The following is a 16,166-nucleotide window of genomic DNA, read 5'->3' as shown; positions in this document are numbered from 1 at the left end:
TGGAGCATGAATGTATTGGCGAATTTTTCTGAGGGCTGTATGATGGTCTTCGTGGAATTTCTGACAATTGTTCTCAGTACCCTCTCTTCCTACATCCCCTTAATTAACCCTTTCTCTCATCTGAGTAACTTACTCGGCGTTTGAACAATATTTCTTAATATAATTCTTCCTCTCTTTTCGCAGCAGTGCGAACAGTTGTGCGTGTGATAACAAGTAGAGGAAATAAAGTTTAATATTCCACTGTTATTTTTTATCTTCATACTACCGGTTTCGGCTGCATTCAAAATGCATCAATTGTGGTTCAGTTCATAGGGGGTAATACGGAATATTTTTGAAATTAGTTTTCAAGTGTGTCCCTTTTTTGAACTCTCAACCGGATTCTTTCCATTTCGCAAAACATTAGATGGACCAAGGGGATTGGGGTGATTTTCGCTCTACTCTACACCACTTTGGAAAGGGGGGGATTTCTGCTGGAGATCTTGGTGCAGTTGTGAAAACCCTCCTCAAAAAGCTTTCTCGCGAAAAAATAATCTTCCCCACGCCCCCCTAGGGTCCTGCCTCCACCCATTCATCCTTCTCCGCTATCACACCTCGCTTACTTCCTCGCCCTCCTCCTTCAATCATGTCCCTTCACACATTGCACTACTCGCTGGGTCCTCCCTCCCTTACCACCCACACAACCTCCACCAATTCCCTCACCTTACTCATGGCAAGGCTCCGGACCCCCGTTCAACCTTTTAAATCGGGAGTCCATGATAATTCCCAAACAGGCGAAACCGGTAGAAGAAAAAAATTGTAGAATTTACATAAGTATTCTTTTTGCTTATGATTTGCAAAGATTCCACCAAGTAACGCCCCAGAAGTTGTCCATTTTAATTGGAACGAGGCAGAATTCACCATTTCAAGAATCAAAAAACTAATGAATTGGATATTTAAGGTAGAGACCTAAGAAAAAGAAAATCAAATGGCATGCTTAGGGATACACAGGGACCAAATAATGCGAGGAACTCTTTTCCTGAGGTAACGCCGACATTAGAGCATGCAACGTGATGGTATTGTTGTCTATTTCAATAGGCAATTAAATGTGTCCTCTAAGGAAACACCAATTGTTCGCTGTGATTACACTATGCGCAAAAATTGTGAAAACCCGCCGGGCCATTACATTAGCTGGGATACCTTTCGCAGTGACGAGGAGGAAGAAAAAAATGAGGCGTACGGAGCTCGGACCTAACACCTCCAGGACTTTCCCAGGTGTACAGGTCATCTATTTTCCTTGAAAGGATTCTCTCTCCCCACTCCACTCCCCCGTCGTCCTCGTGAAGTCCATGCTGCACCTCTGCGTGGAAAATTTCCTTGGGCTCTATTAATGGGGAGATTACGTAATACACGAATACTACCAGACGCTCGTTCTCAGGGGCTTTTTGAGTTTACGTCGCTTAACTGCCGCACCGTCCACTTTACTGAACTTGACCCACGACTCAAAGTCTCTGCCAGTGCAGACTAAAGATTTGTCACTATTACCACCACATTATCCCACGACTACATCCACTAAATCAGCTCATTAATCTCTCTAAAATTGACAGTACACTCGGTAGCACTCCTTATTCGCCTGCAAAACGCTAAGCCTAGGGTCATTACCTAGCGGATTCTCCATGTAATAGACAATATCTCCTAAAATAGAACATATATCTCTTAGACACTGACTATGTACAATTTATACTAATCCCTCTAATCGACGGAATACGTAAATTCCTTGCTCATAGCCTACTACAGGAACCATGGAGTCACTGTTATGACAAGAGTCGTCTTACAAGTCAGAATTAACAAAGTACTAGACAATATCTCCTAAAATAAAACATTTTTACCTTTAAATTGACGATGTAGAATAATTAGTACTCCTTCTATTTGCCATCATACAAAAACCCTATGCTCACATCCTAGCATGGAATCCATAGCCGACCGAAGGTGACAACGAAACTTAATTGAACTTGCTCACTGCTTATTGAAATAATTTACTTTGTAATTCCACACACTTTCAAAGTGCGTGGAATTAAAAAGTAAATTATTTCATGTCAATATGTTATGCAAATTCCATTTAGTTACGCCTGAGACAACAGATTGGTCACTGCTGTTTGACCGGCCATGTGATGAGTACGATGACATTATGAATCGCATTTCCTCTTTCTTTGTCGTAGCACATAATAACAAGTGAAGAACAAAATTAATGTTAAACAACTTGGCTGGGAGAACACATAAATATTCGCGCTTTACGTGTAAGGCGACGTGAAATTATAATTATTAAATCCTACTCGAAATAATGACAGATATTGTTGATGAAATATTCGGTGTATTTACGGAGCAAATTACTTCCTATAGAGCCTTTTAATATGAGGGCGAAGACGCTGGATCGTCTCTTTCTAGGTAAATCTTAAATTGTAGATTTAATTCTGTTCAAGGATTGAGACCATCGGCATTAATATTTATATGATTTACAGTTATGTACTATCCATCGCTGTCAGTAATAAGACATGATGAGGATGACGAAAAGCTGCCTGGGAAATGAGTAAAAACAATCGGTATTGGACGATGGGAGTTGGGAATGATTTGCTGATTAGTTAAATTTGGGTTAAATTGAATTATATCTCATAAAATTAAATCTACCCTCTTCCACTGATATGAATGGTTTATTTTCGGTGAGCAAAAAATTAGTTAAAAGCTCTTCTAGTGTGTGTAGCGCAGTGATGACTGGATTCCTAGGCTTTGAGATAAGAAATTGAGCGTAGATTGGGAGCTTTTTAAATGTGAGAAAGGAGAAGAATGGATTAGATGTTAAAGAGAGGAAGACAGTACTGAGTTTAAAATTTGGTAAAAAAAAGGGAGGAAGTTCTAGCGGTGGAAAACCCAAGACAACTGAAGAAGTGGGCGGGGTTGCTTTCGCTGGGGGTGATTTCTTCCGTCGGTAGTCCTATCCGATTTATTCCGGAAGGAAATGTATCATCTCTAGGGCGACTGTTATGACACTAAATGCCTACTTTCTCCAATACCCTTATAATGGGAGGGAAAATGATAGCTCTATTGTTATAGTTTTTTTTTTACGATCCGGTAAAACACATTTGGAAAAATAATGGAAAATACTAGATGTTTCTGTCAACGAGTTATCGTTTTCATCGGAAATGGCGCGCTTTTTGATTAATTGCAGGAGGATAATGCTCACTAATGAAGAGCATAAAATGGAGAGGCAGCGGCTTACAATGCAACGAAGACTTGTGCGGGTTTTCAATAATTTAGAGGCTATAGAGGAAGACTTTCGCCCCCTTTGCCAGCGGCTTTTTAACGGCTCAAAGGCTCCCTGGTAGGCGGATTCTGGAAGTTTTTTAAGGGTACGCGTGCAAGCTTCTTTGACGGCACCTATGCACCCATGGTGGTGTCCTTGTGTCCTTTGAGGAAGGACTTAACTTTTGGGAATAGGAAAAAGTCTCCTGGAGCCATGTCAAAACTTTAAAGGGGTTGGGGAATCGTCACGATGTCGTTATAGAAGGTCTTAGCAGGTAAACGCTCGACTCTGCTCTTGATTGTCTACTTAGACATTTGGGACGATTTTAGTAAGATCTTTCACATCGCTAAATTTTCAGTCATAATGGTGTTCACTCTCATCTTATCATTGCCAATATGATCTGCGATTATGTGCACACTTGACCGGTAGTCAGAATTTAGCACTTTACGCAAACGCCAGGAAAAAATTGTTACCAATACTTTATATACAATCCTTGTATTGCAATTCAAGGTCTGATAATGATATATATGTATGTGTGTGTGTATATGACACTCAATGGCTGTCATTTCTGTGAGCTGACATTATATGCTGATAATGCAGTCATATCATAAGGAACTATAAGCACCTATTCATAGCACAAAACTTGACTTAAATAATATCAGTAAATGGGTGCATGATATTAATCTAATTATCAATGAAAAAAATCCAAATTTATGTTTGTGAAACACAAAACCCTTGACATCATAGACATTAAATTATAAATTCATTCACATATCTGTGTGATAGCTTGTGGTAGGTAATAGAGCCTGAAATGAAATTGTGAAACAAGAAATCTTTGGTACTATTTTGTAAAGTATTATCATTGGCTGTGCATATCCATTTGCCTCTGCAAACATCACTCATGTCACAAGTGAAATAGATTTACCAGGTGAGCCTTTTTGCATTCTTATATCACAATATTAATCTCATTGTTTTATATTCTTCCTATTATCTATTACTAGTTAGTCAATCTAATATTGTAAGAAGTAATTTCATCTGGCAAACACTAGGAGAAAAGAAATAGGAGGAGCAACTCACCAAAGCCTTCGTATTTTCAGCGGAAATGAATCCATGATGATCTTAAAAAAATCTCCTTTGCTTTCTTCCTACTAGACAAACATCTGACTTCTGAAAAGCATTAATATAATATGGAGCTTCACTTAGACTTCAGAGAGCTAATGAAGAAACATATGATCTGATATTCTCCACATACGATAATTAGAAAGGGAAGCATTTAGAATTAGAAATCCCCCAATCATCAGTTTATCAGGATCTCCATTGCTTGATGACTTACTTTGTTTTTAATTAAGGAAGTAAGGTTTTTCCTTTCATATCTTTATCTGAAACATTCCATGTAATTATATTCCATTATATATGCAGCATCCCTTGTAAAAAGGTATAAGATAGAGAGCAGCAACTATAATAACCATCAGAAAACAAGTCAATGACATTGACAGTAAAGTCTTTTCATTTGTTCTTTTTAATCTTTTAATAAATAAATATATTAATATAATGAACTTCTTTATTGCACATGAAAATCAAATGTTGTAATATGTACATGTTAATAAAGTGCTAGGCAGTAAGAATACATCTTTCTGTGATGGTTCCATTATAAATATCAGTTACATATTGAAAACACAATTTTTGAGATTTTTCCATCTGTGTAAATACAAACTTTCATTTCAGAGAGAACTGTTGAGTGAACCTAAATAACCATAATTATGTACGTTTTCCAAGCCCAATTGTGTTAATTAAATATCTGGAGATATACGGATTTATTTACATAAAAATTACACATTTCAAAATTCTGTGCTTGTATTACAAAACATTCAACACTCAAGCATATATACCTGTAAACATGCCAGCCATAGTCATTCATACGAAAAATCAATCAGACGTTGCAGGTTAAATTTGTCCAGAAATTATTAAGGAGAAAAATTTTATTTATAAATTAAAGCTATGCACTATTTATTCTACTACCGCACAAAATATTTTCAATGAAAAATCTTTAACTCTTATCCCATTCAATGAAATGAAAGAGCCACACTATTACTTAGAATATATATCCAGTATTCATTAAGACTCTTTTATTATTTTTTTCTAATAGAAAATGAATTTCACCCTCAAAGAAAAGCACACTGACACTTTTTTATCATGAGAGGAATAATAAATAAGATGCATTGATGCATGCATTAAAAAAATCATGCCTCATAAACTTATCAATTTCACATAGACTCAAACGTAAACAAGATCCATCATCCAAAACTGATATGCTTTTAAAATTTCTCATATTACTGAATTTTATTCCTCTCTTGTAGTGGCAATACAAAATGAGGAATGATCTGTGTAGTTAACGTACATAAAAAAATGACAAGTATATTTTACAAAAATTGATGTATCTTTTTTACTTATTCATGCCAAGCTCTCTAATGTTGCTGCTGTGTAATGAGGTATGCAGCTACTGTACAAAAACATGTGTGATGCTATATAAAGTCAAGTTTCATTTCCTAAAATACTGAATAACATTAAAATATAAAACTAGAATAGAAAATGTATAGTTGAACAAGTATAAACAGTATTCCTTCCAGATAGTATTTCACTGGAAGTTTTCTTTATAATATTGGTTTAGCAGTAACAAAGTATATCCTACACTCTCAATTTATTCCAGATGCCCCTACTAAAATGCAATAGCATTTAAAGTCCATATCGTTGAAAAATACCTGAAGACTAACAAATGAGAATACAACATCTCAGTTTTTATGAAACTCTTTCAGCAGATGGCATTGGAATTATTTTGTACATGAAAAAATGTAACTTTGCAGTTATTCAGGTGAAATCTGAAATAGAACCCACAAGGACATTTCACAAAATGGTAAGACTCATTCATGCATAGTTATATGCTTTTTTGAATATTCTTTGTTGGAATAAAAGTGATTTCTAGAAAGGAATATTCATCATTTACAAGGGATTTACTTTTATGCCATTTCTAACATTTTGGTAAAGTAGCACACAAAATGGTCCTTTTCGGCATGTGTAAAATATACATACATGTTCTATAAACATGCCTAAGTAGTCACTATAATTCTTTACATTACTACTCTTAAATCTACTATTCTCAGGGATGAATTCATTTACAAATGTTACAAAAATAATTTCCCTCCATATCATTTAATTGTTGGTTCTGTTTGAAGATACTCATGTCTTTCTTTGCATCAAAACTTTTAAAAATATATAATTTGGATTTCTCAGCCAAAAAATTTTTATATGGTTAAGTCCACCGAGCTATGTTAAATATTCTCCAATCTGTAATATTCTGGGACACTAAATTTACAAGGTAATGAGTAGACATACGGTGTATCATTCTTTCATAGAACTTCAAGTAATGCTTTCAGAGTGGAATCCTTGCTCGGGAAATACCACCTTCAGGTATCCTAAAATTGACATGATTTTATTTATTGAGCACCAGCTGAATAAAGCTACCAGCGCCATCATTGTCATCAACTAACTCTGTTTGAGCTGCCGATTAAAAGATAAGTGTCAGTCAGAAATGAAAGGATGACCATGCTGGGTTGAGAAAATGAGCACATTTTGGTAGCATTCTCACTTCGGTTGATTGTTGTAGTCCACATACACTCTCACAACCTCTCCTGAATATTTTCGCTGGGAGGGCATGAAGTAAAAGTCGGGCTGCATTTCGCTCTGCTGCGAATGGGGGCGGTGAGGTAGGGGACCGTGGCGGTAGTGAGCCCGGGGTCCACTCCTATCTTGTGTGTGGTATGCACCACCCCCACCTCCTCCCCCACCCCCACCATTGTGCGCTCCCCTTGGCAGGGAATATGTGGTACGAACTTCCTGCGGGGGGAGGGTCGTGGCCCCCCGTGGTAGGGCGTAGCCACCACCTCCAGCCCTTGGCAACCGCTGGAGCGAGCGGGAGTCTCCATAGTGTGGACCCCCACCATTGAGCGGTGGCAGAGGGGATGGCCGACCCCCAGATGAAGCAGTTGTTGTCGTGCCAGTGGGGAGGGGTCCCTTCTCCTCACCCTCAAAGGCCTCGAATGCGTAATTTGTGTTGGCAGTAGTGGAGTAATCTTTCCATGCAGAACTGGGTATGAGGTGCTCCTGGAATAAAGTCAGATCCATTCCTAAAAGGGTTGCTCCATTTCATATTGACTTATGGAGTTTTTAAGTGCCAAGGTCATACTGAAATATTAGCCCATCCAATGAAAATATGTACTTCCGTTGCATCACAGAAGAATACCTATATCTAGTCAAAGCAGGATTTGGGAAATATTTGGGTTAATAAAGAAACAATCCACAAGATGATCATGATTGTTTCTTTTTAAGCAGTATAAATTAAGCTCCACTCAATTTTTACGTACTATAGCTTTGGCAGATGAAAATATTTTGCCATTTTCAATGCAAAAAATGTTTCATATTTACCAGGAAATGTTATAATGGCAATGGAGTACACTGCTAAGGAGTATGAATTAGCTAGTTTGTTTGTTAAGGCAGGCTTATTTAATAATTTTCAACTTATTCAAAGTACATAATTTGGATTTCAATGTAGTTAAATTATGGTAATCAACCCAATGGTTGATTTGGTGAGTGAGGTTACAGTTCACCTAATACTAAGGGTAACGGCATATGAAATTCACACATCAGGGTAGAAGGAGGAATTATTGTTCCTTTCCCTTACTACTTGTGCTTTACCATGAAGACCTGGTACCTCAAAAAACCACTCTTTGGATAAATCTGAGGGTGCCTAGAGACATCACCTGGAATCGAACCAGGGCCCTCTGGTCAGTAGCCCAGCACTACCCACAAGAGTATCAAACCAACTCAATGAAGGAACTGCATTCAATTACAACTGTGGCAAAGTTCACAATTTTATGTATGCAGTAAAAAGAACTAGCTGTACACAGGTACTAAAGTGTTGGTAACATTTTTATGGCTCTAACTGTAACTTAGTTCTTACCTTAGTATTTGGGGCTGATCCTCTTGAAGTTTTATATATTGTACATCCTGCCTGTAGAAGGGCAATAAAAACTAATGCAGCTATACAACCAATGACTATATACAGCTTTGTTGATGAAAGAATGCTATCGGATCCTCCTTCAGTTGATTCTCCAGCTCCTGGAGTTGAGGTCACTACAAAATATATGAAGGGTCAGTATTTATAATATCTAAGGAAGCATTAATTTTTTTCACAACTTATCTCTACAAGCATTGACAAGTAATACCTTTATTGCTTTATATTCAACTTAGCATTAAACCTGAATAATTCACTCTTAGGGTATATTTAAAGCTGTCCCATATTTTTAAGTTTTTTTGATGCATTGGATGAGAATTACAACTCAAATGTTTACAAGTAATGAAACTTGAAGAGCCAAATAGTAAAAAAAAAATTGGAAGTTTAAAGTTGTTCCACACATAATTGAATCATTTCCAAATATTCAGATCAAATAACACCAGTAAGAATGCTTTAGCCATTTGAAAACTTGTAAATTTTAAAAACATAAATTTTATTACAGAAAAACTTAGATAGCAGATTTCATTGGGTATTCAATTGGACAAATAAATATTAAGACACAACATAAAATAAAAATGTCTTGAAAAAAGAATCAGCTTACAGGACTGGGCTTGGAAGACAAAAAATCCTGGCTCTACAGTAAGAGCACCAACTCGTCCAGTGCTCACTGCCTGCCGCAAGACTGTCTCTAGCTCTTTATTGGCACCATCAATTTCATTTTGGTTCAAATCCTCCAATGCCAAAGGTTCATTGTCTCCAAGAGATCGACCTTTTTCACCTCCTTTTGCCTCTGTTATTCCCTTAACCATCATCTTTTTAGGGTCCAGATAAACTTCCATATCAGCAATCACATTATCTGACTCCCTGTTAATAAAGGAGAGAGAAAAGTGATTAAAATAATTTTCAAAGAAACAGTGTTTAAAATGGTTTCATTAGTTCCTTAGTAAAGGTGAGAACAGATCATAAAATTAGATTCAAAAGCCATGAATAGCACATCTGTGACTTGTTACTTCACTTATTAATCCAGTTATATGCATACATAATGTATATCATTAAAGAGATCTCAGACTAAATTGAACATAGTATGCCTGAAAACTATCACCTTTATATTTGAATGCTACCTATTACTTATGATTAAATCAATGAAACTGCCATGACCTTCTTTCAAACGCCATAGAATTCACACACAGGTCATATACCTGTGGGTAGAGGGGTGTATTGCAAAGAGCAGTGTTCGAATAAAAGTATTAATACAGCCATAAAAGCATTCCACGGTAATTTTTACTTACTTTGCTTGCTTTGAGTTGCTTCAAAAATTTAGACTTACCAGTAATATAAATCTCAATTACTACGAGAAATTATTTCATTTCAAATACTGCCAGACATTTTGAGAGCTTCTTAATTTTTGTAAGTGGAACCATGAATTTTGTTTTCAATTAATTTATTAGCATTTTGATTGTAGCATGGTGTTAATATTCTTGTGCATTGTCGAATTGTACCAGTAAACTCTATGTACAAATTTCTTAAATTTATTAACTCTGCCTTATAACATGGACATAACATATATTCTCAAAATTAATTCATACAAAAATATATGCTTCATATTTCTTATAATATGCCAAGAAATTAATTTATGACTCGTAGCTAAATGTAGCTCAACTATATTGTATGCAAAAGAAATTTTTTTCACTGGTAATTATCAAAATGGAAATGATTGATTGGGCTCCGTTTGTTAAGAGAAAGCACTGACGTGTGTAGAATCAGTTTAAATAGATGCACCAACCAATTTTATTGTTACTAATGAAAAACTCTAATGTGGCCAATACATAACTCTCTCAAAATGGTTTCCCTTTCTATGAGAAAAAGATAAGGACAGAATTTAATAATTCATGGGAGCTAATTGCATTACTCATACCTTTAAAAAAAATTTTCACTGTCACTCTGCAAGGTGGAGAATGGTTTCAAAATTACCTCTAGTTACATTTCATCCTTACATAAATTGTGTTTTAGAAATCCCTTTTCTTCTGGGTCAGATGAGATTTGGCAATCGCCATAAAAAGAGAATGAGCAGGTGCCATCAATGGGGTTTCTATGGTGACCACATAAGGCCGACAAAACACTCAAAATCCACATAAGACCAACCTTTTCGAAATTTTTCATACTTGATACAGCATATGGTGATCAAAATAGAAAACGCAATCCATATGACGGTGCAAGATCAATGGTAATAGCTAATAATGTCATGCTTTATTGAGAAAAATACAAAGGTGCTTCATTGAAATTCATAATTTGATAATAGTAGTTTTCGGATCTCTGTATCTTTTTCAAAAATTTTTGGTACAGTGTTACTGTCAAACTCTGGAAAAAATAATCCTCAGATCTCCCACTTTAAAAAAAATTTTTTTTTAGTGAATGACATCTCTGTCACTAGTAAAAAAAATTCTGAATTGGTCACTTCTGGTGAGTAGATCTTAGTAAAATCTAAATAGTTCATGCACTCTATGTGAAAATTTTAAATATACCAGTTCAAGCTCCTCATAAGAAGAGATCAAGTTAAACCCAACATATACACAGACACACCTTGACATAATTGGGCAAGCAGTCAAAAAGTAATTCAGGAACCTCAATTCAAGCCAACATCTAAAAGTGTATATAATCTTTTCATTAAAATATACTTTCCTTGCAATATATCAAGAATATAAAAACTGGAAAATGAATAAAAATTGGAGAAAATGCATATCCACAAATTTAAAATTTAATACTGTGATTTTGGCCTCATATTTTATTTTTAATCTGGCTATCGATGGTAATAGGTTAAGTATAAGTAATAAATGTCATTTTAATTCTTTAAAAAATTATGGATGACTTTCAATCAGACCTGCATTCTGTTTTTGGAAGTATTTCAAATGTGCACTCACTGTTTAAAATGCTCCACTTCTACTGAATGAAACCCAGGAAATGATGAAAGAGCACCTTTCATTCCATTGCTTACAGAATCAGCGAGTAAATCAAAATCTGGAGTAGATGGCTTTGGTGCCTTATAGCCTACCCCAAGACCAATAAGTTTCATTTGCACATTATATGACAACAGCCCTTCTTTTTCGCGTTTCTTTTCTTCAACTGGATCTTTAATAGCTGAAAAGGAAAACCAAATGGTGAATATGTATTTCATTATAAAAATATCCTATCTTAACAAGATGATCAGTCACACTTCTTTACAAAAATTGTATTTTCACAAGGGATTGTGGGGTAAGTGTAAAAAATGAACATATATACATGTTGCACTCATAAAAATAACTTCATTTCCTCTTTAATGAGTAAAAGAACATACTGAAATTGTCCAATAACTTCCAGAATGTACCCAGATATTACATTCTTTCTCTGCAGATTCAACTTACAACTGCTGATTGATTGTATAATAAACCACAAACCATAAACACAGTAATCAACCCGCAGGTCGGTTTAGTAGGTGATGGTAGAGATCACCCAGTACTAAGCCCTATACGGCGTGTGAAAATTCACACATCAGGGTAGGGGGGCCAGTTCCTTTCCCTGTGCCAGTTATGGTTTCCCAGGAAGACCTGGTACCCAAAAAATCACTTTAGCTTGGGTGGAGCTGAAGGTGCCCAGAGTGCCTTGCCCGGGAACTGAACCCGGGACCCTCCGGTCAGCAGTCCAACGCTCTACCCACTGGACTATGATTGCATAATAGTATAGGTAAATAGAAATTTGAAGTGCAAACATCGTCTGCTATTAGAAAATTTCAGTGAAATAGTGAGAGAATCAAAAACTCAATCTAGAACATTAATTAGCAAATATATTCAGGATTAAACTATCTTCTCACTTTTACCATTGTTGGTCACCCTACTGTATGTTAACTGGTAAAAAGAGCCGAGAAAGTCAGGAAAGAATTACGCTAATTACGAGGGTAATTTGAAAAGTTCTCGGAATGGAATAGAAATAAATCACTTACCTCGGCAAAATTTTTTTATTTTTCAATATAGCCTCCCTGTACACTAATGCACTTGGTCCAGGGAAGTTCTTGATACCTTCATCCCATCTCAAAATTTGGACTCCTTCAGGTCTGCAAAATACCTTTCTCCTTTGGCTGTTAGGTCTTGGTTTGAAGAGAATCTCAATCCACTGAGGAAAATTTTGAGCTTGGGGAAGAGATGGAAATCTGATGGAGCCAAATAAGGGGGTGTGGCAACAATTCATATCTTCCTATTTTTGCCATGGCAATTAAACTTGTGAGTGGGCATGCATTGTCTTGATGAACGATGACTATCTTCCTTGCAAAGCCTCGCCTTTATTCATGTATATTTTGCTGTAGTTGGTCCAGGAGGTTAGCAAAGTATTATCCTTTAATTGTATGACCAGTGGGAAGATACAGTAATATCTGTAATCTATCAGCACAATCCCTTTTGCATCCCAGAAAAATGAAGCCATCACCTCTCTGACTGACCGTATTGCCTTTGCTTTCTTTGATGGTGCTGACCCAACATGTTTCCACTGCTTTGACTGCTGCGTTGTCTTGGAGTATAGCAGTGAACCCAAGTTTCATCTACCGTCAAAAACCAGCACAGAAAATCTTTTCATCGCTCTCAAAATGGTTCAAACATTATTTGTAAAATTTCCATTCTGATGCAGATGTGATCCTGCATCAAAAGTCCATCTATCAGATAATTTTCTCATATCCAAATCCACTGTTAAAATGAGGTATGCCCATTTGAATGACATCCCTACAGCTTCAGCAATTTCTTGCACTTTCAATCGGCGATCCTCCATGACAATTTCATGCACTTCTGCAATAATTTCTGGGGTAGTGGTACATTTTGGCCAACCAGTTTTCGGATCATCATCATCTTAGCTGTCTGAACCAAACTTAATCTTGTTTGTCCACTTGGCATTAGTTGAATATGAATGAGCAGAGTGTTCCAAAGGGCAGCATGAAATTCTTTTGCTTTCATAAGAATAATTTAACCTCTGCTCGAATCTCAATTTTTTCCATCTTTGCTAATTATTACATGGGAACAACCACAGAGAGGCATCTGCAGCACAGAGATCTTCCCTGAGCACTGGCACATTACATGGTCACTCATAAAAGATTACCTATTACTAAGCGGGAAACTCGTTGCACTAGCGCTGACATCTGATTGTTATTCCAAGAACCTTTCAAACTATCCTCGTAGTACTAACTCCATAGAATTTTCATGCAAGGACTTTGTTGGTATACTTTTTGGTCGTAAGGCCAGAGCAAAGATATTTCTGAGAGAAGAGGCCAATGGCCCTCCATTTATTGAAGCAATAAACACACCCACATAGTACTGAATTTCCCTGATCACAATCATACGTCTACAATATGCATATCCGAAAAAGATAAGCTAGCCTTCTACCAGCACAAAGGTGAGATCACAAGTTTATTGAAAGGCTTTTACATCCCATAGAATACAAATACATGCATAAGAATAAGGAATTGTATTAAAAATAACCAATATTAATTTAAATCTTACCATGAGGACAGGCATTAATACATATCTTCTTTGGAGACAATACTGGATTGCTATTGTGGATAAATAGTCTTTTACTGACATCATGCTTCATTCCACCTCTCACAGGGAACATGAAGTACAGACAATCATCGCTAAATGATAAGTCCTAATGTAAAAAAATAAGAGAATTGTTAATATAGGAATATCATAAAGGAAAATGACATTGATGAGCTTTGGATAGCAGCAATGCTTCACATATAAGGCATATATTTATGTAGCTTACATCATGGTCTCCTGTGTGCCTCTTCCTTATGAATGTCAATGTTGTAGTGCCATCCTCAATCTTTCCAGCTATTTTATCAATATTCTGGTTCTTATCCAGACGAGGAGGTTGATAACCAGTAATCCAAGTGTCCATGATAAATGGCAGTCCTGTGGCAGTATCCACCCAACCAATAATAGCATCTGTTTGGGACTAAATTAACAGGGACAGAAAAGGAGGAGAATTTTACTAAAGGGTTTTCATATCATGCTATAAATATTCCACAATGATTTGTATTATTTTAAGAACAAGATGAGATAAACGTGAAGTAATCTCAGTGGTGGGGGAAGCAATCAGGCAACCAAATCCAGGATTGATAAATTCATATCATACCATCCTTGTGTTCTTTGAAAATGCCACTCCAGTCCATGTATCGGTGTGAGTTGTCTGGATTGTGAATTTGATCAAGTCTCCACCTTTGCCCCACGGCTCCCACTTGATAAAATACTCGCAGTCACCATGCTTGGATGTGTCACAATTGGCTGGAGCCTTCCATGACCCTCCACATCCTTCTCCAGCATCAGAAACTTCATGAGATCCCTCCAAACCTCCTCCTCCTCCTGTTCGGTCCACTTCTGCAGTTTACGAATTAAAAAATTATGAGATTGAAAGGAGTTATCAATAAGAGTGGAAGAATTTAAAATGTATTTTCCTACAAGACGATTGATTTTTATTTATGGATGAACATTTTCATGAGCAGTTTAACACCTCGGAAGCTATAAGGGTGAAAGGTAGGCAAGGATCAAATGCCAAAATAGCATTCTTGACTCCTAAACTGTAGAGAGGGTGTTCCAGTCACTAACAGACTAACACAATGTAAGGATCTCTATGTGAACATGTGATGCTGAAAGATGGCAGCCCCAAATTCAGAAAAGGCAAAGCTGTCTCCCTTTATTCCCTATCCTAAATTACAAATAAATAAATATACATATATATATATATATATATATATATATATATATATATATATATATATATATATATACATATATATAATATAAATATATAATATATATATATATATATTTATTTATTCACATGGAAATAGATATAAGGAAAAGGGAGAGGAACAAATATAAAAGACAGGAGATGTGGGGAAGGTGGAATCATGCAGATCACAAGTGCAAAAATTTTTCCTTCATCAGGACTTGAACCATGGATCTTTTGACTTGCAAGACCAATGCTTGAACCACTTGAGCTATTGATACATTGATGACATTTTTCTACTCTGGCCACATAGTATAGATTCCCTCAATTCCTTCATCTCCCAACTCAATGATTCCTCATCTCTGCCCTTCACCTCGACCATTTTATCCTCTCAGATCACCTTCCTCGATGTCAATGTTCCCCTCAGCAATAAAAAATTCCTGACCTCTGTCCACACTAAACCGAGGAATAAACAACAATATCTTCATTACAGCAGTTGCCACCCCTCCCATACCAAGCGCTCCCTTCCTTACTCCCTCTCTATCTGCGGTCACCATATTTGCAACCATCCCAAATCCCTGAACAAATACCTCAATAAACTTCACCCCTCCATCCTCCAACGAGGATACCCAGATTCTCTCTTCCATAAAAAAATACTCAAACATTCCTACACCCCCAAGCCTGCCTCAACCACAGACTCCCACCCACTCTCAAGTCTGTACTACCTACTTCCCTGGCATTTAGTCCCTCAAATTCGTCCTCAAAGACCTGTACCCCACCCCATCCTCAAAAATCACAACACTGCCTCCAACCATCTTCCCAAATGCCCCTCTGTCACCTTCAAATGGCCCGCCAACCTAGCAGATCTCCTCAAATCCACCAAGCCGCTCTCAAAATCCCCTCACACCCCCAGAGCCATACCCACTTCATGTCATCAAGGAAGATATAAAACCTGCCCTATTTTCACCACTCCACCCCACTCCATCCCACCTTTTAACTCTCTCCCGCCCTTCCCCCACTTCTGCTGCACATCCAAGAATGTTGGATATCTTCTGACCTGTAAACTCTGCCCAGCCTTTTACA

The 16,166-nt window shown here is 36.9% G+C and overlaps 1 protein-coding gene across 2 annotated transcripts in view; it reads right to left on the bottom strand.

The window, feature by feature from the left end:
* Nucleotides 1–4,851: 4,851 nt before the first annotated feature.
* The window catches only part of nahoda (DOMON-like domain-containing protein nahoda), a 187,777-nt gene continuing 176,462 nt past the window's right edge, over nucleotides 4,852–16,166 (bottom strand). The window contains exons 11-17 of one of the 2 annotated variants that reach the window (XM_071598568.1): nucleotides 14,490–14,731; nucleotides 14,118–14,309; nucleotides 13,856–14,000; nucleotides 11,261–11,477; nucleotides 8,944–9,206; nucleotides 8,289–8,461; nucleotides 4,852–7,432 (exon numbers count right to left, since the gene is read on the bottom strand). In XM_071598568.1, the coding sequence (XP_071454669.1) occupies nucleotides 6,914–7,432; nucleotides 8,289–8,461; nucleotides 8,944–9,206; nucleotides 11,261–11,477; nucleotides 13,856–14,000; nucleotides 14,118–14,309; nucleotides 14,490–14,731 (1,751 nt within the window). In that variant the 3' untranslated portion in view covers nucleotides 4,852–6,913. The remainder of the gene's footprint in view (nucleotides 7,433–8,288; nucleotides 8,462–8,943; nucleotides 9,207–11,260; nucleotides 11,478–13,855; nucleotides 14,001–14,117; nucleotides 14,310–14,489; nucleotides 14,732–16,166) is intronic. The other variant, XM_071598569.1, reaches the window with a different exon arrangement.

The sequence above is a fragment of the Hetaerina americana genome, unplaced genomic scaffold, assembly GCF_022747635.1.
Source record: "Hetaerina americana unplaced genomic scaffold, ioHetAmer1.1.p SCAF_10, whole genome shotgun sequence".
NCBI lineage: Eukaryota > Metazoa > Arthropoda > Insecta > Odonata > Calopterygidae > Hetaerina > Hetaerina americana.
This window is presented reverse-complemented; position numbering and strand designations above follow the sequence as displayed.